The 22,833-nt window shown below is 43.7% G+C and overlaps 2 protein-coding genes across 6 annotated transcripts in view; one reads left to right on the top strand and one right to left on the bottom strand.

The window, feature by feature from the left end:
- Positions 1 to 2,646, top strand: part of cog5 (component of oligomeric golgi complex 5) — a 177,067-nt gene extending 174,421 nt beyond the window's left edge. For both annotated transcript variants that reach the window (XM_038811337.1, XM_038811338.1), the window contains 2 exons: positions 99 to 178; positions 1,461 to 2,646. In XM_038811337.1, coding sequence (XP_038667265.1) covers positions 99 to 178; positions 1,461 to 1,575 — 195 coding nt within the window. In that variant the 3' untranslated portion in view covers positions 1,576 to 2,646. The remainder of the gene's footprint in view (positions 1 to 98; positions 179 to 1,460) is intronic.
- Positions 2,647 to 2,992: 346 nt separating this feature from the next.
- The window catches only part of hbp1 (HMG-box transcription factor 1), a 61,631-nt gene continuing 41,790 nt past the window's right edge, over positions 2,993 to 22,833 (bottom strand). For 3 of the 4 annotated variants that reach the window (XM_038811342.1, XM_038811339.1, XM_038811340.1), the window contains 2 exons: positions 6,939 to 7,080; positions 2,993 to 3,922 (listed from right to left, as the gene is read on the bottom strand). In XM_038811342.1, the coding sequence (XP_038667270.1) occupies positions 3,905 to 3,922; positions 6,939 to 7,080 (160 nt within the window). In that variant the 3' untranslated portion in view covers positions 2,993 to 3,904. Of the gene's footprint in view, positions 3,923 to 6,938; positions 7,081 to 17,894; positions 18,014 to 22,833 lie in introns of those variants that run through there. The other variant, XM_038811341.1, reaches the window with a different exon arrangement.

The raw sequence follows: 22,833 nt of genomic DNA, 5'->3' as shown, positions 1-22,833 counted from the left end.
TAAATACATTTATTACAGGTATTTTCTTGCTTTGCTGTAACTTTACTGGGTATATTACAGTATATAGTTATGTAATATTAGTGTATAATCAATTACAGAGGGCAGAGTGGTCTGTAGCTCGGTATTCTCAGTGGCTTGATGATCATCCATCAGAAAAGGATCGACTACTTCTCCTAAGGTAATAAATACCTATTTTCTGCAATTAATGTTTGAGTAAACCTGAATGTCATCATACTGAAAATGAATAAGTGAATCACTTAATGCGAGTTGAGATATTGTTAAAAGAATCAATATGCCAGCTTTATATCACTCGGGCTTAATTTTGCTCAAGGCAATCAAATTACACAAGTTAGTGAGTTATCATTTTATGATCATATTAACATGTATTGGAACATAACTTATGGTGTCTGAATATGTGGTTGGATACTTTTTTTGTCCTCACAACCTCCCAGCTATCTTGTGATGAGTTTCCTGATGAAGTTGGGTATTTTCCTCTTGAAGGCTGGGAAATTGAGGTGAGGGTCATTGTCATGTTACCCTTGCACTCCTCTTAGCTGCTTCAAAGTCTGGAAACACTTGCAGCGTCTGTACTACTGCAACCGCAAGGCAAGATAGAAGAAAAACATTGGAGGATGTAATATATTCCCACAGCTGCAGTACAATTTTTAGGACTGCAAATTTGTCTTTTACTTCTAGACCCTTTTTCAAGTTCAGCCCCATTTACCTTTTCACCACCTCTCTTCTTTGACTGTGTGAAATAGTGAGGAACAATTTTTTTATTTTCCATGTAAAACTCTTGGTCACCCTTTAGATGAATGTTCTGTTCCATTTTTTAAAAAAAATCTTTATTAGTGTTACAAGTAGGCGTACATTATCACTGCAATGAAGATCCCCTAGTCGCCACATTCTGCCGCCTGTTCAGGTACATGGAGGGAGAATTCAGAACATCAATTCACCTAACAAGCACATCTTTCGGGACTTGTGGGAGGAAACCCACGCAGACATGGGGAGAACGTGCAAGCTTCGCACGGTGACCCAAGCGGGAATTGAACCTGGAACCGGGAAGTAACAGTGCTAACCCTTGTATTCCACAGCTCCAGGGTCCCAGGTTCAGTTCCCGGCTGGGTCACTGTCTGTGTGGAGTCTGCACGTCCTCCTCGTGTGTGCGTGGGTTTCCTCCGGGTGCTCCGGTTTCCTCCCACAGTCCAAAGATGTGCGGGTTAGGTGGATTGGCCATGCTAAATTGCCCGTAGTGTCCTTAATGAGGAGGGGGGGGTTATGGGTATAGGGTGGATAAGTGGGTTTGAGTAGGGTGATCATTGCTCGGCACAACATCGAGGGCCGAAGGGCCTGTTCTGTGCTGTACTGTTCTATGATGGTCTATGTGGTTCAGTGACATTTTTAGTATGTTGTGTTATTGAGGATCCTCAAATATAATTACAAAGTTCTATTTTTTTTAGGAGTGCTCTTGAAGCTTATGTTCAATCAGTACGAGCAAGAGAAGGAAAGGAATTTGCTCCAGTATATCCAATAATGCTGCAACTACTCCAAAAAGCCATGGTGAATGTACAATGAAAACCTTTCTGAAACAAAAAATGTTTTGGTACTCAGGACTTTCCTGTCAGTGGTGTTTAGATAACTGTTTAACGTGGTAATTTTTAAAAAACTAAATTAATAACTTAGCCAATTTGCTGCTCGTGGGCCCTTGTGCACAAAGAGATAAGTTGCATTAGTTGAGGAATGTGTTGTCCAAAACACTGCTCTTTGAGTATTGCGTGAAACCTTTTCCATTCATGTGAGTTGATGAGGCCTCCATTTAACATCCATCCACTGGTTAGTCATTAATGCAAGGTCTTTCCCTATAATATCAGCACTTACTATCTGAAATATATTTGGTAAAAGTAAAACATTTAATTAATTTTGTTGACTTTCATTGGCAAAACTGTTTAAACTATCACGGTATGTGCATTTATTGACAATGGTTTGATATACTTGCATTGGCAAAATATTTAATAAATAACTTAGCTTAAACAGATTAGTCACTAGCCAGATGAAGCTCATTATACAACTTAAATTAAGATTTGTAAAAAATCAGTAATTGTTTTAAAACACTAACAATATATGTATAATACAAACAAGATGCAATTTATAGCATTGTATTTTCTTCTGTATACACTTAGTTTCACGATCAGATTTCTCCATACCATCCTATATTTCAACAATATTACACCACACCAATTAATAAAGGAATTTTTGTTTATCTTTTTTATTCACTTGGGTCTGAGCAATGCCTAGGTGCATCAGATGGAAGAATTAAAACAAGATAGATTCTGCATTTTCACAGCTTAACCTACTTTTTTGAAGCAGAAGAGCTGAAAGGCTGTTAGAAATTATAAGCATAGATAGGGGTATCACTGGAATTTAAAGTGTCTTCATGCCACCAAAAAGCTAGTTGAGACTTCCACTCCTTCTGCATGCTTATTTTCCTTTTAATAGGAACTTGTGTGCATTTGTTTTAGAAATTCCATTGAACTTACTCTTCTGGTATTTAAACCTTTCAAATTTCACAATGTCACTTGTCTGGTTTTTAAGCTTCTCAACTAATCCTCCATGTTACTGTTCTATCGATTAAATGTTATACCTTCATGATTGTTTTGCTTCCTAAAAATGTATGACAGCATAACCGATGTCCTGTGTAGTAGATTGGTTGTTTTAAGACATTTTATACTTAGATTCAATACATGCACAAGAGATCGTCTCTATACCCTGCTATCTACATATTCTATTTACAATTGTTCACATATCTTGTTCATGCAAGTGTTGTGCCTCTTTAAAGTCTGTGAAACAACTACCTAATTCGCTGCTGTGGTCTCAACCAGCTACACAACAAAACCTAATCTTCAACCCTTAACCACATTGTTTTAACATTTAAAATTTGTTTCAAAATGGACAGCATTGTAAAAGTTTTCCGTGAAAAAAAGAACCAGACATGTTAACACTTTACAAATTTATTTGAACTTGAATACAATAAAAATAGTTTGTATTTTTGTGCAAGAGTTCCTGTGGGACAACAGCCTGTATAAAGACATAAATTTACTTGAGTTAAAGCAGTTGCATAAATGTTGATCTGTGACTGTAATATCAACACTGCATGGCATAAATGCCATTCCATGAGAATGTCACATTGCATGAGTCATTTTCATGTGCTCGCTTTTCATAATGTTGCAAGAAACATTAAAGTGCAATAGTTTTTAGCACAATTGTGGCCCAAGTGCTTGTTGTGCCCCAATTTCTGAATACAAGCCTCGAGTTTTATGGCAACTTTACTTGGCTTAAAACACCACAAAGTAAATTTGGGAGTATCCCTGCTACATATACTAAGTCCCCCACCGTTTGCAAATAAAGTTAATTGAATTAAAATTGTGCAATATAGTGAGTGATACAAATCATGATACAACAGCAGTTATACAGAATTTTAAACTTTACCCATTTACAATCTTAAAAATAGACATCTTTATATACCTACTTTTTCCTCCCTTACCTTAGCACCACAGGATTTTTAGTACAAAGTTTTCAAGCCTAAAAGCTATATTTACCTGAAATAACCTTTGACTGAACTTTGGAAGAACAAGTATTATGGCCATTTACAATACGCAATAGTTTTAGGAAAGTCAGAAAGATTAAATGCTTTGATTTACAACAGTCAATATCAGCCACTTATATAAAAAGCAAACTATACTTATTTTATTACAATTGTCTAAATATAGATTTATCACACAAAAGAAATCTCAAATTAAAACTGAAGGATGGATACACTGAGTCTTTTTGCTCACTTGCATCCAGTTTTCTAAAATAATTCCAAATGGTGAAAGTCGAGGATAAAGTGGGTTTTGAAAGCTTCTGGTTACTGCTGCTGAGAACCCTGTGTTTAAAAAACAAAAAATCAATACGTGATAGATTTAATTATTCTAATTATAAAGTTTTTTTTTAAATACAGACGTCACTTATACATTAGGGGCTGGCTTTTAAGGCAGGCCAGCAGCGCGGGTTCAATTCTCATATCAGCCTCCCTGAACAGGTGCCGGAATGTGGCGACTAGGGGCTTTTCACAGTAACTTCATTTGAAGCCTACTTGTGACAATAAGCGATTTTCTTTTCAAATTAGTGTTGCAGATTGAGGTTAAATAGCCAAGATCAGCACATTCACCCGGCCCATTAATTTAAGTGGTCATATGAAATGAAAATTGCTTATTGTCACGAGTTGGCTTCAATGAAGGTAGTGAAACGCCCCTAGTCGCCACATTCCAGCGCCTGTTCGGGGAGGCTGATACGGGAATTGAACCGTGCTGCTGGCCTGCCTTGGTCCGCTTTCAAAGCCAGCGATTTAGCCCAGTGTGCTGAACAGCCCCATGTAGTCATATAGGGTCTATCCTACCAATGCTAATCTGAAAAGTATGCTGCTACGTCATTGTTAATAGAGCATGTTAAGGGCAGCACGATGGTGCAGTGCCTCACGGTGCCAAGGTCCCAGGTTCGATCCGTGCTCTGGGTCACTGTCTGTGTGGAGTTTGCACAATCCAAAGATGTGCAGGTTCGGTGGATTTGCCACGCCAAATTGCCCCTTAATTGGGAAAAATGAATTGGGTACTCTAAATTTAGAAAGAGAATGTTTTAATGATGTGGGATAGACAGATAAAGCAAAGGGGAATCAAATAAGAGCTTTTAGAAACATTGAACGCAAAAGGACAGAGGCTTTAAGAAAGGCTGCTAACAGTAGAATACAAGCAAGGAACACAAGAACTGTGCCATTCATGGCTGATCTCCTCAGCCTCAACTCCACTTTCCTGCTCGCTGTCCATAACCCTTTAACCTGTTGTGAATTAAAAATCTATCTCCCCTTAATTTTTCTCAAAGTCCCAGCATCCACTGCACTCTGACCCTTTGAGAAGTAATTTCTCATCTCTGTTAAAACTGCTACCCCTTAACCTAAACAATGACCTCGCATTCTAGATTGTCCCAAAAGATGATGCATCCACTCTACATCCACTTTGTCAAATTATCTTATATACCTCAATTAGATATCCTCTCATTTGTCTAAACTCAAGAGACTATAGGCCTAAACGACTCACTCTCTTCAGGAGACAAACCCCTTGTGCCCGATCTAACCAAATGGGAATAGAGTCCCATAGTGAGCGCGTTTAGGCACGTGTTTCCTGGCGCTTGATCCATTTTTAACTGGCATCCTGATCTCTCGAGCACCTAACACAACCTCGGAAACCACCGCCCCCCCCCACACACAAACCCACTATAAGGGGTGTGAGGCATAGCAAGCAGGTAGATTCCGGGAGCAGGGTTTCCCGTCATTTACCGGCCATGTGGTGATGTGGCGCATTGCTTTTAGGGCGCAGCGTGGCTTGTAGATCCAAGCCCCTCATTTTTGAAATTAATCTAGTGAATCTCCTCTGAACTGCCTCTAACGCGACTACATTCCTACTCAAGGGGACCAAAATTGTACACAGTACCCCGGGTGCGGTCTCACCAATGCCTTATACAGTTGCAGCAACACTTCCCTACTTTTATACTTTGTCCCTTTAGCTATAAAGGCCAACATTCAATTTGCCTTATTACCTGCTGTACCTGCATACTAGTTTTCTGAGATTCAATCACAAGGACCCTTTTATCTTTCCTCAAGTGTAGTGACCAGAAACGGATGCAATACTCTTGTTGGGGCCTAACTAGAGCATTATAAAGTTTCAGCATCATTTCCCTGTTTTTGTACTCAATACCTCTATTCACGATGCCAAGATCCCAAGCTAAGCACTCCCTGCCACTTTCAAACACCTAAACAGGAATCATTATCTAGAGAAGAAATATTGCCTGTCATGCAGCTTTGCAGTTCAATAAGTATCAGTACTAGTTGCATGCTGCGCACACATATCTAAACAGCTACATCCTGGGAAACAAGACACCCTAATCAACAGGAGTCTTAGTGAAGGTTAAAAATGGAACAGTGAGAAGCACGTACACTGAATGCTCAAGGAGAAAGAAAATGGACTAAAATCAACTAGGGATGGCTGTATGAGCATTTAGTGAAGTCTTGGAGGTAGAGGTTGGATGCTGGAATTTAATTAAACTGAATCATGCTGTAATGCATCTTGGAGCTCTAATATCTAATGCCATGGAAGTCAGTTGGGAGTTTAAGGTCAAGGCTTGCTGTGTTACTGAGTTAATAATTTCACCAATGCTACTGTGCACAAACCAGGAAGAGTCAAATGTAGAGACCAAGTGGACAATTCTGTACATCTTATTGTGGATGGCTCAAGAACAACTTTAACTAGGTGAAGGAATAGAATGAAGATTGCAATACCTAGTAAGATATTAAGATGTTTTTAAAGTTCCACCTTCACCAAAGGTAATGAGAAAGAAGAAAGATTTATGATCCCTTTTGTAGAAACCATCTCTTAAAGCTACTCTATCTTACATTGTGCCAGAACCTTAGGGAAACTTTGACCTTCTTGGAGAGATTCCGAGAGACAGAGGTGACTGTGCCATGAGCAGATCCCTACAGTCCAAATCGTTAGGTTCTAGAATGTTGAATTCTTCAACTCTCAAAAGGAACTTTTGTTTGATTAGGTTAGTTGAGATGAACCACCTCCACTATCAGAAAACAAGGTATTCAAAATTAAACTTCAATAGTGATGAATTAAACTGATACAGCTTTATTACGTTAAACTTCTTCAAAAGTGACTTCAGTGGCAAAGCTTAGATTTCCGATTATTTTTTATACTTTAGCACTCTAGTTCATTTAGGATGCTCACCCTTAGTCTGGATATCCCTTTCCCTACCATTATCTCCAAAAAATCAAATATTATTGCTTGCCGTTCAGAAACAAAGTAAAGCATAAAGGTTAGGACAGACAGACTGTTTTAGATACTCACAGAGTTGCTCCGTTTCCTTTTCCAGCAGTCTGGATTAAGGCGTTTTTGTTCCTCTGCCAGAGCCTTGGCTTCCAATGTATAAGTTCTCCTCTCTTCATTTTTCATCATTTTCCACTTGTCGCCTAAAATGACACTAATGGCCCTGCAACACGGACATACATAATGGGCATATCATTCAGCAAAGATCTAATTTATATTTGTCTGATTAAACCCAAAAGCTGAGAATTTTTGTTTCTATTGCCTGTACCACAAAACTATTTTTCATCTAAATAATACTTTATGCACTGACAATTTACACTGTGGCTCAATTTTACTTGGGCAAACAGTGTTCATTGTAACTGTCAAAAGGAAGCCCTTTTACAAGTTGTGTGTTTAGCATTTTTAAGACCATTATTGTATGTTAAGCGTACTAACTCAATAATGGGGGTGCGGCACTGTGGAGCAATGGTTAGCCCTGTTGCCTACGGCGCACATTCTCCCAGTGTCTGCGTGGGTTTCACCCCCACAACCTAAAGATATGCAGGTTAGCTGGATTGGCCACGCTAAATTGCCCCTTAATTGGAAAAAATAATGGGCACTTGTAGGAAAAAGTCAGCAATCTTGTTTCCAATTACGGACATAGTGAAAATGCAACAGGTTCCCTACATCATAGATTACCCAGAATGGCAAGAAGCTACCATTGAAAAATCTAACTGCCAAACAACTATCTCCTCTTCAGCAATTGTTTTCTTTCCAAAAATTATTTAACGTATTTAAAGCAAAATACTGTGGTTGCTGGCAATCAAAATAAAAACAGGAAATGCTGGATAAACACAGCATGTCTGGCATCTGTGGAGAGAGAAATAAAGTTAATGTTTTGAGTCCAACATGGCTCTTCGCATTTCTGCCAAAGCACTCAAACAGCCCCAAGCAAATTCATAAATAACATTCTTGTGGTTTTTTTTTTTATAAATGTTTTTATTCAGTTTTCGTATTTTATATTGAACAAATTACAAATTGTTAGGAGAGAGAAACAAAAAAAAAACAAAAACAAACACGCAAAAATTAACATACATAATTACAGGTAAGCATCTTCGTAGTAGTAACTGCGCCCCCCCCCCCCCCCCCCCCCTCAACATGTTTATTTAGCTTGGTTTTGGGCCTTAGCTAGCCATCGAACCCCCGTAACGAACCTGTCGCCCCCCCCCCCCTCCCGCTACCTTCCCCCGACTATTCTTCCTCTTGTACATTGGCCACAAATAGGTCCCGGAACAGTTGCATGAATGGCTCCCATGTTCTGTGGAAGCCGTCGTCCGACCCTCGGATGGCAAATTTGATTTTCTCCATTTGGAGAGATTCCGAGAGGTCGGACAGCCAGTCCGCAGCTCTGGGCGGTGCTGCTGACCGCCAGCCAAACAGGATTCTACGGCGGGCGATCAGGGAGGCAAAGGCAAGGGCGTCCGCCCTCCTCCCCAGGAATAGATCTGGCTGGTCTGAAACCCCGAAGACCGCCACTATCGGGCATGACTCCACCCTCACCCCCACCACTTTGGACATAGCCTCGAAGAAGGCTGTCCAGTACTCCACAAGTCTGGGGCAAGACCAGAACATGTGGGCGTGGTTGGCCGGGCCTCTTTGGCACCGCTCACATCTGTCTTCCACCTCCGGGAAGAACCTACTCATACGGGTTCTTGTTAGGTGGGCTCTATGTACCACTTTTAGTTGCGTCAGGCTGAGCCTTGCGCACGTGGAGGTGGAGTTGACCCTATGCAGTGCTTCGCTCCAGAGTCCCCACCCTATCTCCATCCCCAGGTCGTCCTCCCATTTCCTCCTTGTTGCGTCCAGTACGGTGTCGTCCCTATCTACCAGTCGGTCATACATGTCACTACAGTTCCCTTTCTCTAGGATACTTGCGTCCAGTAGGTCTTCCAATAGTGTCTGTCGTGGCGGTTGTGGGTACGTCCTTGTCTCCTTTCGTAGGAAGTTTTTGAGCTGCAGGTACCGTAGCTCGTTCCCCCCAGCTAGCTGAAATTTCTCTGTCAGTTCGTCCAGTGTTGCGATCCTGTCGTCCGTGTATAGGTCCCTGACTGTCAATGTTCCCCCGTCCTGCCTCCACCTTTTGAAGGTGGCGTCGGTCAGTGCTGGTTTGAACCTATGGTTGTTGCAGATGGGAGCCCTGTTCGACATTTTGGTCAGGCCAAGTTGCTGCCGCAGTTGGTTCCAGGATTGGAGGGTGGCTGTCACCACTGGGCTGCTGGAGTGTTTTTTGGGTGGGGATGGGAGTGCTGCCGTGGCGAGGGCCCGGAGGGAGGTTCCCATGCAGGAGGCCTCCTCCGCACGCACCCACTCAGCTTCTGGCTCCTGGATCCATCCCCTTACTCGCTCGGCTGTTGCTGCCCAGTGGTAGAATTGTAGATTCGGGAGGGCTAACCCTCCCCTGGTTTTTGTTTTTTGTAAGACCTTCTTTGGGATCCTAGCATTTTTACCCCCCCATACGAACGCCATGATGAGTTTACATTCTTGTGGTTTTGACATACAATCCCACAACCTCCCTGGAGCTTTTGAAAAAGGCAGCCTTCGCCTCCATGGCAATGCTTGCCTCTACCAAATGGGCTGCCAAACTCACCTGTACCTTTGTCAACTCCAGATTCAACTACTTATTGCTCAAGATATCTCAACCCTCAATACCGACATTCCAATTGCTCTTGTATCTATTATTTGCTCATTACAAAATGGCCATTTCCTTCCAAGCTGCTAGCCAACAATTACAATACTAGAATTAACAATACAAGCAAAAAAGTTAAATACTGCATTTGTTAAAGCAGTAGCTTGTAAAAATGGTTCTCCGATGACCTCTGGTGGTATGGCAAGAATTGTGCTGTTAGTTCTATATAAAAACTGGATGTATCTGGTGCGATTTGTTCAGCAAGTTAGAAGCTCAAGTGCCTAATGTCAGAACAACTGAGTTTGTTATTTCAAGACAGATTTCCTATTTAGGAAGGTAGTTCTAGTAAAGTTTCATGGATTTTCCACATATCGTAGGAGTACAGGACAGCTTGATGCTTTTGGAGGGAATCACATGCTGAGCGTGATACAGTCAGATGATGTGGCATGTGATCTCCTACTTTGAAGTCATACAAAACAAAATCTGCACCATTTTGATCTAAAACTTGTAATGTTCTTGTTGGATGGCCTGATTTATATTACAAGACCATTTGCAGCTAAAACGATTTATTAACATTAACTGTGGGTATACTATGTTCAAAACAGGTGAATAACAGTAAGGTCAAGCACAAGAGACCTTTCTCCCGCTTCCTCAAGCCACTGAGGGGTCACCTGACTAACATTCACTTGGATACTAGTGGGACTCCTAGTGGTCAGTCGATGAATTACAACACAACCATGCCATCACTACAAAACTGTCCTTAAACACTGTCCAATCCCCACAAACGAAAAACAACTTAGTCTATAACTGGCAGGGAAAGCTGGGAGAATTATGGTTAGTAGAAAGTGTGCATCATTTGTAGAATGAAAAAGATGTGTTTCTTCAACTGCTGCCCATGTGAACTCAACACCACCAAACAGGGCGAATAAAGGTGATGTGGAGCGACATGAACAGCGTGGGTTCAATTCCCGTACCGGCTGACGTTACTCATGAAGGTCCGGCCTTCTCGACCTTACCTGTGGTGTGGTGATCCTTAGGTTAAATCTCCAACAGTCAGCTCTCTCTTAAAAGAGAGATCAGCCAATGGTCCTCTGGGACTGTGGCAGTATTTACATTTATTTTATTCTCTTAATGTTAAACTGCAATTGAATTTCTCACATTAACGGCACCTGTCAATCATCTTGTAAATATGTGGTAGCTGTACCTTAGTTATATTGCACGAACACAAGCTAAATTGCATTATCATACTTGGCTGGTTTGTACCACTGTGAACATCAGTAATTGTTTATTGAATTTTTGAATTTCTCAGCTTTTGAAGTTTATAGTAGATGCTAGTAAATATATAATGCAACTATTATGAAGATCTTTTGTTTGCAATGCAGGTTAGTTCCAAAGAATGTAGGGTATGGCCTATGATCATACAGTAAATGCAAAATTACAGAGCTTGAAAACTGAATAACCTATTTGTGTTGTAAATTATCTGTAGGGAATATGTAAAATTGCCCCTTATGCCTTGCATGCTGATGTTCATTTGTATATTCCTGTCTTATTGTTTCCGAACTGGGGGGAAAAACCCAGACAGGATTAACTAACATTACATCTGATATTTTGTCTAATCTGTTCTATTTCTGTTGAGAAACGGTTTGGTGAATTCTAAGCACATTCTTTTTTTTGTTGCTTCCTCGTCACTTCATTTCAATTAGAACTTTGATGTGTGCCTTGGTTCAGAGGCAGCACTCTCACATCATGTGCTTCAGTTCTTCTCCAGAGTGTTGAGCACAAAACTACAACTAGCATTTCAGTGTGGCAAAAGACTGCAGCTCAGTTAGAGATGCTGTATTTGAATGAGACCCCCCCCCCCCCCCCCCCAGAGTGACCAGGGTGTACAGGCAGTACTGTGCCCCTGACACCACCCCCATCCCACACACCCGTAACCCCACAGACATCCTGAAGCACCAGTGCGGGAAGACACTTCCCGACACAACTGTCTCCAACACCCTCACCATCCCAGAGAAACTCACATTGGTTGGGCACATTAGTGAAGAGGCTTCTGGGACACTATCTGGTGTACACCACACACTTGCTGCAGTACAGCAGGTGGAGGTAAGAACCCACAACGAGGGGGGGGGGGGGAAACAATCGAAGAGCAACCGACTACAGGGACTAGCTGCTGTCCAGACAGGTTTCAGGCTTCTAGAAAGGGCAATCCCATCGATGTTGAGATGCAGTCTCAGAGCCAGGGACTGCATTAGGGGTGTCGGCAACCATCCAGCAGGTGCAGTTGGAGGAATCCAACCGCCTGCAGGTGGAGATGGTGTCGACCATGCGTGCCACCCAGGCCAACTCCGCATGGGTGGCATTCGTGGTGGAGGCCTTGGGAACAATCGAGTCGAATGCCCAAGGCATGAAGCACTCTGGGCGGGTGGTGGCTGAGGCATTGTACCAGGGCCACCTGGACATTGTAGCGGCGCTCCATAGTGTGGCCCAGTCACAGCGGGTCATGGCTGACGGACGTCGCCGGTATTGCCCGGGCGCTGGCTGATGTGGCATAGACCCAGAGGAAGGTGGCACAGTCGATGGCTGATGTGGCACAGACCCCAGAAGGTGGTGGCACAGTCACAGAGTGTTGTGGTGCAGTCCCAGAGGAAGGAGGTTCACCTCCTGCAATCCCCTCCAACCCGCTCCCCCCGCAGTGAGGCAGGTAGGTCAGAATCACGGAGGGGATTGCAGGAGAGGGTTTGGGTGATGGCACGTGCGTGCCGATGGCCAGGCCTCCTAGTCAGTGACCCTGGACGCGGTCAGAGCACCACGTGTGCGTTGGCCGCGGTGCACACGGTGTGCGGCCTCCTTGCCTGCTCGGGTCCCATGTTCTGCCAATTCACGAGCATAGAGAACCTTGTCGGGATGGGAGCTGGCCTCCAGGACTGGAAGCCCCAGTGGTTGGTGAGCCTCAGGGGTTAGCCTCTGCTTGCACCCTTGTCCCATGGAGTAGCCTGAGGGAGGAGGTGGTGATAGGGCCCACAGGGGAGGTGCCGAACACCACAGCGCCTTGGACCCCACCCCCCTCCTGTCCCTCGATGCAGAACAGGGCAGCGCCACTTCACTTGGGACGCCAGGCCCAGTCGCTCCAGAAGATGGCCACCAGAGGGGACCCAGTTCACAGGGTGGGAATCACAGCAGACTGCCTCTACCCCTGATGTACCACCTGAGAATCCACCTAGGCGTAGCGTTAGGGCCTATAAGGCCAGAAAGGTAGACACCAGTTAAGTTGGCACGGTGCAGCACACAGTATGGAGAGTGGGGCTAGGGCACAAACCTGTATATATATGTTCACCGTTGCACAATAAACACATCTTCGCAATGTTTCAACCTGCCTGATGCTCTGTCAGACGGGTGTGAGGGCTGGGCTAGCTGCAGGGGGAGGTTGGGGGGGGGGGGGGGGAGAAGATGGACAGACATTGGTGGGGGCATGGACGAGGGGCTCCAGTTCAGTCAGCGCTCAGCAGTCCGGTGCCCCACCGCCACCCCTCCAACCCGCTCCCCCCGCAGTGAGGCAGGTAGGTCAGAATCACGGAGGGGATTGCAGGAGAGGGTTTGGGTGATGGCACGTGCGTGCCGATGGCCAGGCCTCCTAGTCAGTGACCCTGGACGCGGTCAGAGCACCACGTGTGCGTTGGCCGCGGTGCACACGGTGTGCGGCCTCCTTGCCTGCTCGGGTCCCATGTTCTGCCAATCGTCGCCTTTTACCGCATCCTCATCGTCGGACAAGGCCTGGCATTCATCAGCCAGCACATCGCCCACCCCTGCTGCGCAATGTTGTGGAGGACGCAGCAGATCCCACGATAGAACATAGAACAGTACAGCACAGAACAGGCCCTTCGGCCCTCGATGTTGTGCCGAGCAATGATCACCCTACTTAACCCACGTAACCGGTATACCCGTAACCCAACAATCCCCCCATTAACCTTACACTACGGGCAATTTAGCATGGCCAATCCACCTAACCCGCACATCTTTGGACTGTGGGAGGAAACCGGAGCACCCGGAGGAAACCCACGCGCACACGGGGAGGACGTGCAGACTCCGCACAGACAGTGACCCAGCCGGGAATCGAACCTGGGACCCTGGAGCTGTGAAGCATTGATGCTAACCACCATGCTACCGTGATACTATCCCAGCGCTATAATGGAGGGCAGCTCCAGAGCGGTCCAGACATCTGAACCGCATCGTCAAGACGCAGAGGCACCGCTTGATTACCCCCTGGTTGCAGCATGGGCATCATTGTAACGAGTCTCCTCGGACTTTGGAGGATAATCCCAGTCACCAAGAGCCAACCCCTCAGTGGGGGGTGCATCTTGAAGAGGTCAAGAACCATCAAGTGTGACAGGATGAAGGCTTGGTAGTTATCGGGCACAGGTGTGCATGTTGTGCAGCTCATGGTTACACACCAGCTGCACATTAATCAAGTGGAACCCCACGGCGACAGCGTGGATGCACCAGTGCACCGAGGTCTGTGAGATCCCAGACAGGCCCCAACTCAGCACCTGGTAGAACCGCGTGGCACTGTTGCTTTACAGCACCAGGAACCCGGGTTCGATTCCTGGCTGGGTCACTATCTGTGCAGAGTCTGCATGTTCTCCCAGTGTCTGCATGGGTTTCCACTGGGTCCCTCCCACAAATCCCCAAAATATTTGCTTGTTAGGCAAATTGGACATTCTGAATTCTCCCTCAGTGTTCCTGACAGGTGCCGTAGTTTGGCGACTAGGGGATTTTCACAGTAACTTCATTGCAGTGCTAATGTAAGCCTACTTGTGACACTAATAAAGATTATTATTACCAACTCCTGCTCAACCTGTTGGGTGGCCAGCTCCCCATCCTCACTGGCTGCCTCTTGTTCCTCTGGGGATAAGCTCTGCTGCTGCAGGGTCCCCTTCAAGCAGCTCCGTATACCATCAGTGTCCCCCCCCCCCAGGGCTGCGGCGACTAGATCCTGGTGAATCTCCTCTGCATGCTCTCCAGTGGAATCAATTCCTTCCTCTAGTGTGGTGGTGTCTAAAAAGCATTTTATACAGCTCCAACATAATCTCTCTGCTCTTATAGTAAATGCCTCAGTTAATAAAGGCTAGAATCCATAGGCCTTCCTTAAGCGGTACAGTAGCACAGTTGTTAGCACTGTTACTTCACAGCTCCAGGGACCCAGGCTAGATTCCCGGCTTGGGTCACTGTCTGTGTATAGTCTGCACGTTCTCCCCGTGTCTGGGTGGGTTTCCTCCCACAGTCCAAAGATGTACAGGTTAGGTGGATTGGCCATGCTAAATTGCCCGTAGTGTCCAAAAAGGTTAGGTGGGATTACTGGGTTACAGGGATAGGCTGGAGGTGTGGGCTTAAGTAGGATGCTCTTTCCAAGGGCTGATGCAGACTCGATGAGCCGAATGGCCTTCTTCTGCACTGTAAATTCAATGAATGATCTACCTGCCCTGCTGGCTTCAGAGATCTGTCCACATGCACACAAAGGTCCCTTTGATCCTCTGTACTTCCCAGGATCTGACCATTCATTGTATATTCCCTTGCCTGGTTAGTCTTCCCAAAATGCATTACCTCAGACTATTTATGGTTAAATTCCATTTGCCACTCTTCTGCCCATCCAACCAGCCTGTCTGTATCATCCTGTAATGTAAGGCCTTGCTCCTCACTTTATACACCACCAATCTTTGTGCCATCAGCAAACTTATTTATCATACCTCCTACATTCACATCAATATCTCACATCTGGCCCCGAGGATTTATCCATTTACAGGCCCGTGGTGGGATTCAAACCTAGGACCCCAGAACATTACCATGGGTTTATGGATTACTAATCCAGTGACAATACCACCGCCACTATATTATATGGTAATACAATATCCTACTACTTAGATAAGACCACTTCCTGGGAAACATTTTTAACGAGAATAGGAAGACTGTGAATTCCAAATAAAGAGTCCAGTTGTGGGGATACACAATTATCTGAATCCAAGGAGCCAGAGGCAATACCACTCAACAGGTATGGATGCAATGTTATCAGTTATCTGGAGAGGACTAATGTGCAAGCTATTTCCATTTGTTGCTTATGTCACTTCGCCATCGTCAGAAAACGGAGTTTCAAATAATTTATATTTTTCGGTATTAGAAAAGAGGTATAGCTTTAAGTAAAATGTTGCATTTTTGTATTTGAAAGTGCTAATGACTTCAGATTAGTCCAAATGGCTGCATGGTGATGATGTGAAAGTAAACATGGTTTGAAGGAAAACGAGGCTGCAGATTGCTCAGCTATCAGGGACCACCCTGGGATACAAAGAATTTATTAGTTAGTTTTAAGTTGGTGTCAGAAGAAGCTGAAGGCGAGGCACGGACCTGCAGAGAGCAGAATTCCCTAAAGAACAAGAGAAAATCCCAGAAACCAGTATTGGGGATAAAAGAATGGCTCACATTGGTTAGCACTGTTGCTTCACAGCTCCACGGTCCCAGGTTCAATTCCCGGCTTGGGTCACTGTGCAGAGTCTGCACGTTCTCCCCAAGTCTACGTGGATTTCCTCTGGATGCTCCTGTTTCCTCCCACAATCCAAAGATGTGTAGGTTAGGTGGATTGGCCATGCTAAATTGCCCTTGGTGTCCAAAAGTTGGGATGGGGTTACTGGTATAGGGTGGAGGTGGAGGCTTAGATAGGGTGCTCTTTCCAAGGGCCGGTGCAGACTCGATGAACCGAATGGCCTCCTTCTGCACTGTAAATTCTATGATAAAGACAGTTAAGTCAAAGGAACAAAGAGTAGGAAGTTCAACAATGTCCTGGTCAAGGAAATTGAAGTAAAAAGGGTTCTGAATTAAAGACACAGCTGTAGCCAATTTAAAGTTGGTTAGGTGAAGTCTGAAATGATCAAAAGTTAATTCAGCATGTGAAGCAGTGATGTTCTGTTGGCATGGCTGGGTACTTGGGAGATTGCGTGGAAGCTTGAATGCATGTGCTGATTCAGGGTAGAGGAGAAGTTGAACTCTTGGATTTTTGGTGAAGCTATCCAAGAGAAAGCAGTGTGTGTTGGAAGATTCCAAAGTGTGCCTTTAGAGTGTGGAGATTGGAAACCCTTGTGTCAAGGCCAGAGTTTCAGTGAGACCAGTTGGCTCAGTGCAACAAGTATCTGGGGGACTTGCTGAGAAATCTGCAAAAGTTGTACTGGGTGGCATCAATCACTTGGTTTCAAAACGTGTGGTGCCTGACCATAATTTACATGGACTGTGTACTTACTGAGAACATTAGAGTACAAGGCAGATTTCGTAACTTGTGTTATCTGTACAATTCTGTATATATCTGTAAAGGTATAGCTGGGGTGAAGGAGTAGTGTATTATAGTTAATCTTTTCTTGTTGACAAAATGTTTTTTTTTGTTACAAGTTAATTGGGAGTCCTGTGACTGTTTATCCACATATCTAATCAATAAATAAAAGTTAGGAACTATCAAGCCAGATCTGACTTGTCCAGTGATAACATCAACTGGGGTAGTAACACCATACAATATTAAGCTTTTAAAATTGAGAAAGAATTGCAATCTGAATATATGTAATTGAAGATTAAGATTCCAAAGGCCACTGGGGCAAATTGTACTATAAATGGGTTCCTGATGCATGGAAAAAAACTGTTAATGGCTTTAGATTTGATAGTGAAGTTGCTGTAACTTTCAGCTAAAGATGTTTTAGCTAGGAACCATTTATATAATGTATAGTGTGTACTGGATTGGATTGAAATATGGGTGGTTGAAAAGAAGGAACATATCCTAGACAATCTGATTGGGGATCAGTAGTTGGTCACGTATTGCACGACTGAGAATTGAGACAACTATTTACCATATTTATGTATAACTACGGCTGCTAATATAAATAAGACTGGAGTAATTTCAAAGCTCTCAATTTGCAGATTATATCAAAAGGAATGATATTTTTAAAAAATCAGTGTACACAAATTCAAAAGGTCATGGATATGCTGGATTTTGTTTTATAAATTTTGAGTACCGAATGATTTAAAAAAAAATTAAGTGGCAATTTAGGGTGGCCAATCCACCTAGCCTGCACATCTTTTCGGTTGTTGGGGTGAGACCCACGCAAACACGGGCCGAATGTGCAAATTCCACACAGACAGTGACCCGGGTCCGGGATCAAATCTGGGTCCTCAGAGCCGTGAGGCAGCGCGCCGCCCAATATGCTGGATTTTTGACTGAAGAATAGAAAACGTAGTTTGATATAAAGTAGAGATGTGTAATATACACTTAATAAGTAGAACAGGAATATGTTCTTGGAGTATTTTATTGATGAATTAGAAACATGATCAGTCAACGATCTTGGATAAAGAAAGGAAGCATAATTCCAATCTAAAGAGGTCATAATGACATCAGGTGGTCTGCAACCTGAAAGGAATATCATGTTATAGTAGAGTTCAGCAAATGAATTAAATGAATCCCAACATCTAGAGTGGAAAACATCCTATTATATAAATATACACAAATTTGGTTTTGATTTCATCTCTTAAGATTTTTGCTTTCTTTCAACTTGGACCTCAAAATGAAGTGGTCTAGTTGCTCATTCCCAGAATTCTCCAGAATAGAGATGTCTCTTCGCAAGCAAAAGCTTAATCAGTGAGGAGAGAAGTCTCTTGTTAGCAAAGAATGCAGAATAAGGTTCAACGGTCTCCTAGATAAGATGGCAGCCTACATCACAAACAAACTGTTAGGAATTTGAATAACAATTCCTTTTAAGGGATGGAAATCCATGACTAGAGCAATATAAAGATGTAAGCATTCCTTCACAAATTGTAGGAAAGGCAAGGAAAGATTCAACTACGGTTATGTTCCCCCCCTAGAGTAAAAACAGATATAATTCATTTCTCTACATGACCACTGCTTAATAACAGTGAGACTAACGGTACTCACCATTTTTGAATAAATTGGACAGCAAATTTTAGAGTCTGCGCACTCACAGATAAACACAGAAATTTAGAAGCTTCTGTCATATTTGTTCTATCCTTCAAAAGCTACATTCCACCAGAACCTCACTGACCAACTCGCCATTGAAATCCTTGTAAGGGTTTGAAGTTGTATGTCCCACTAAACAAGCCAAGAAAAGTTCAAGCTGGTGCATTCAAGTGATTTTTTAAACAGCGTGGTATGTATTAAATGCTGCCAAACAAACTATCAGGCATTGAAAATTTAATTTTCCAACTGTAGAATCTCATTTATACTTTTGACTCTGCACGACTCAATGAGTGTTCTCAATCTAATTAGCTGAAAAGTAACACTACTTGCTTTCCCTGTTCACACATGTCCCCGTACAGGGAACTTGCATTGAATCAAATGTCTGATGACAACAAAATACTGCCCAAAAACTCTCAAAAACTGTGGGCTGCTGTAAGTCTAATGAACAGCTTGTGTCAGTCCTTCATTGCTAATTGTTCACACCAAGACTTTTCTTCCTTGAACTGAAACGAAGGGAGGCATGGTAGAAGTTTTTGAGATTTTATGAAGGTGTGGATTATGTACACAATTCTGTCATGATTAGAGTTCCACAAATAGGAAGTATATATTTACGGCGAGAAAAACTAAATCGATCAATATGTGAAGCAGGCTGTAGTGCAAATGTTTGAACTGGTATACATTAGGGCAGAGATACCAAACAGTGCAGAGATTGCCAAGTTCTAGCAATTTAGTTCAGCCAAGTCCTGGCAACACAGACTACTGAGTTTAAATTAATTTCCTGGTTTTCCCAGTCTGAATTTTATGGCCCTTTCGATATGATCTCCTTAGTGCTGTTGGCTCATAAAGCAGAACATGCAAGAACCATTCATATCAGGAAATGGAGACATGTCCAAACCAATGGTCATGGATTACCCTCTTAACTGCCTTCTTCCAGGCTCCATCATTCATGCACAAGAGACTTACAACAACTAGAAACTATGATACACCTGCTTCAGAAGGTCTCAAAAGTAAACAGCACTAGCACCTGAAATAAATTGTGGTTACTAGGTTGCTTTATAATGATGTTATGCAGAAATTAAGTAGAAAATAAAGGTAACAGATGAACATGCAACCTTGCCGAAAATAAGTTAATTAGTTCACCTACAAATAGGTAATGATTGTCTGTTCACAATCATTGGGGCAATCTCAAAATATCTTCAATCTTGTTGTATAAAGGTGCTACTCAAAGCCAGAGGCCAAAGAGATGTTATAATTGGGTTTCCCCCAGAGGCGGACTTACAATGAAGCACACAGCGGGACGCTGGCCAATTGAGGGCCAATATTGAAAGGTGACTGTGGTGTGGGAGCACCAATAATAATAATCTTTATTATTGTCACAAGTAAGCTTACATTAAGACTGCAATGAAGTTACTGTGAAAATCCCCTAGTCGCCACGCTCCAGCGCCTGTTCAGGTACACTAAGAGAGAAATCAGAATGTCCAACTCGCATAACAAGCATGTCTTTCCGACTTATAGGAGGAAACCAGAGCACCCAGAGGAAACCCACACTGACAAGGGGAGAACGTGCAGACTCCGCAGTCACCCAAGTCAGGAATCTAACCTCGGACCCTGGAACTGTGAAGCAACCACTGAGCTACCGTGCCGCCCTTGCTGGCAATACAGAACATCGGACACTGATTGGTGGACTCTCCCTTTAGAGCAGGAGAACCGTTTGCCAGATGCTGAGGTGGTGGAGATTTAAGAGCAGTTCAGACACAAATTTCATGAATTGGTGTGACGTTTCTGGACTTGCATTGAGTGAAGCAGCAGCCAAGTTTCTGACATTCAGCCCGGTGGGCAGCCCGAGGTAAAAGTCAGGTCACCAACCTAACATCTGGGTGCGAGCCTGCAAAGCCTTCAGCAAGCTCAGTAGTCAGTGCTGGCCACCGGTCGTCGAGCAGCCAGGCGACTCTACATTCAGGCCAGGGCTGAGGAGGGTAGGCGGACAAGCAAACAAAGTACAGAGGCCAAGCCAGCAGCAGTCAAGCAGGTATCCAGCAGCACACCCATGGTCGTAGAGGCTCGGCCACCCGAGCGAGAGCCAAAGGGTGAGCAGTCAGGAGGTGCGAAGACCAGGCAAGCACCGGTATCGTAGTTTTTAGGGAGCAGCAGCTAGCGGGACGACTTGGCTCGAACCCAAGGCCAGGTCTGAGAATTAGAGTCCGGCAACTGGTCCAACAAGTGCGAGAGTAGAGGCCAGGCAGATAACCAGCAGCAGCAGCCAGTGAGCCACCATTAGCACACCCGCAAGCTTTGGTTGTTATGGGGAGCAGCTGCAGGAAAGACTCAACCCCCAAGAGCATGTTGTAGGAGCCTCGCCAAGAAGGAGAACTGGGGCCCCAAAAGTCTACGTCTGGTTTCCTCACAAAATTACAAGATTGTGGACCACATACTCCAGCATAAGACGAATCATGACCATGATAATTTGAAATTAAATGTCAATGAATACACTGTCATGCAATGATTTCAGGCTGGAATTTTTAGACGTTTACATTGGAAAACATTAAGTACTTCCTGAATTCATACTGTGAACAATGGAAAAGCAAAAGTGAGGTTTCAATATTGACACAAGTTAGGGCAACACGGTAGCATTGTGGATAGCACAAATGCTTCACAGCTCCAGGGTCCCAGGTTCGAATCCCGGCTTGGGTCACTGTCTGTGTGGAGTCCGCACGTTCTCCCCATGTGTGCGTGGGTTTCCTCCGGGTGCTCCGGTTTCCTCCCACAGTCCAAAGATGTGCAGGTTAGGTGGATTGGCCGTGATAAATTGCCCTTAGGGTCCAAATTGCCCTTAGTGTTAGGTGGGGTTACTGGGTTATGGGGATAGGGTGGAGGTATGGGCTTGGGAAGAGCCGGTGCAGACTCGATGGGCCGAATGGCCTCCTTCTGCACTGTAAATTCTATGAAAAAAAGTTGCTGGCTTTATAATGAAAACTAGTATCCCATCAGAATCAATTTGCCCATGATCTTAAATAGATTCACCAAGTACTTTTGTATTGCTGAAAAAAGAAATTTTGTCGAAGCTTTTAGCCTTGCACTCATCAGGACAATCACAAGAATACAGTCAGTGGAACATCAATTCTGTACTGTATGATTAGTTAAGGCATTACCATGGAGAATGCACCAGTTGATGGTGACTGACTTTTAATTCTCAAGTTTTCTTTCAAAGCTCTTTTGATACATTCATGGCACCTGTTTATTGACATAGCATCTGCAAATCCAAGGAATACCATTGAAGTTCAACATGTGTAAGGTTATTGCTTGTCAGCAATATTAAGTAGTCCTTAAGAGTATTCACCATTTTGAGGAGCAATGGTGCAGATCATTTATGTCACTCTGATTCCAAACCTTTAACACTGAATGCCAATGAAACACAACTGGATAATGACAAGGTCAGAAGGCAGCAACTCTTCATCAGTGTGAGGACTAAGGATGTAAATTCTGTGGACATGAAAGCCACTGTGTAGGTTACGTGATCCTGAAAGAGCCCATCACCTTAGTATTAACCAGATTGGGCGGCACGGTAGCACAGTTGCTTCACAGCGCCAAGGTACCAGGTTTGATTTCCAGCTTGGGTCACTGTCTGTGCCGAGTCTGCACGATCTCCTCTGCTTGCGTGGGTTTCCTCCCACATGTCCCGAAAGTCATGCTTGTTAGGTGAATTGGACATTCAGAATTCTCCTTCAATGTACCCGAACAGGCACCGGTCGTGATGACTAGGGGATTTTCATAGTAACTTCATTACAGTGTTAATGTAAGCCTACATAATAAAGATTATCAGAAGGAAATGAACACTAAACTGATTGGCCTCTGGTGAAATGTAATGCTACATCAATGTTTCCCCAATAGCAAACTCTTTTGTCAGGTGCTTGGAGAATACTCATTATAGGTAGCGCATATTTTAAAGGCAGAGAAATTGAGACAGAGGGGTATTTAGAAGGCACAAAGAAAGGTAGAAATAGATATACGGCCACTCATCGCTATCCTCTCGCCACAACCATGAATGGAGAGAGGAATAAAACACAAAACTCTAGATTATATTTATTAGCCCTTTTGAACAGTTATTTTTTATCTGTGGTATCACAAAATGTCTTAGAAAGTTACCTATATGAAATGCAAAAAGTATAACTGGAAAAGGTCCAGCAGTCTTGTTTCCCCATCTATCTACCCACTAACATACAAACTAAACCAAGAATTGCTATAGCAAGAATATATCA

Source organism: Scyliorhinus canicula, chromosome 11, assembly GCF_902713615.1.
Source record: "Scyliorhinus canicula chromosome 11, sScyCan1.1, whole genome shotgun sequence".
Lineage (NCBI taxonomy): Eukaryota > Metazoa > Chordata > Chondrichthyes > Carcharhiniformes > Scyliorhinidae > Scyliorhinus > Scyliorhinus canicula.
Note: the sequence above shows the minus strand (reverse complement) of the source record. Positions and strands in the feature narration are given on the sequence as shown.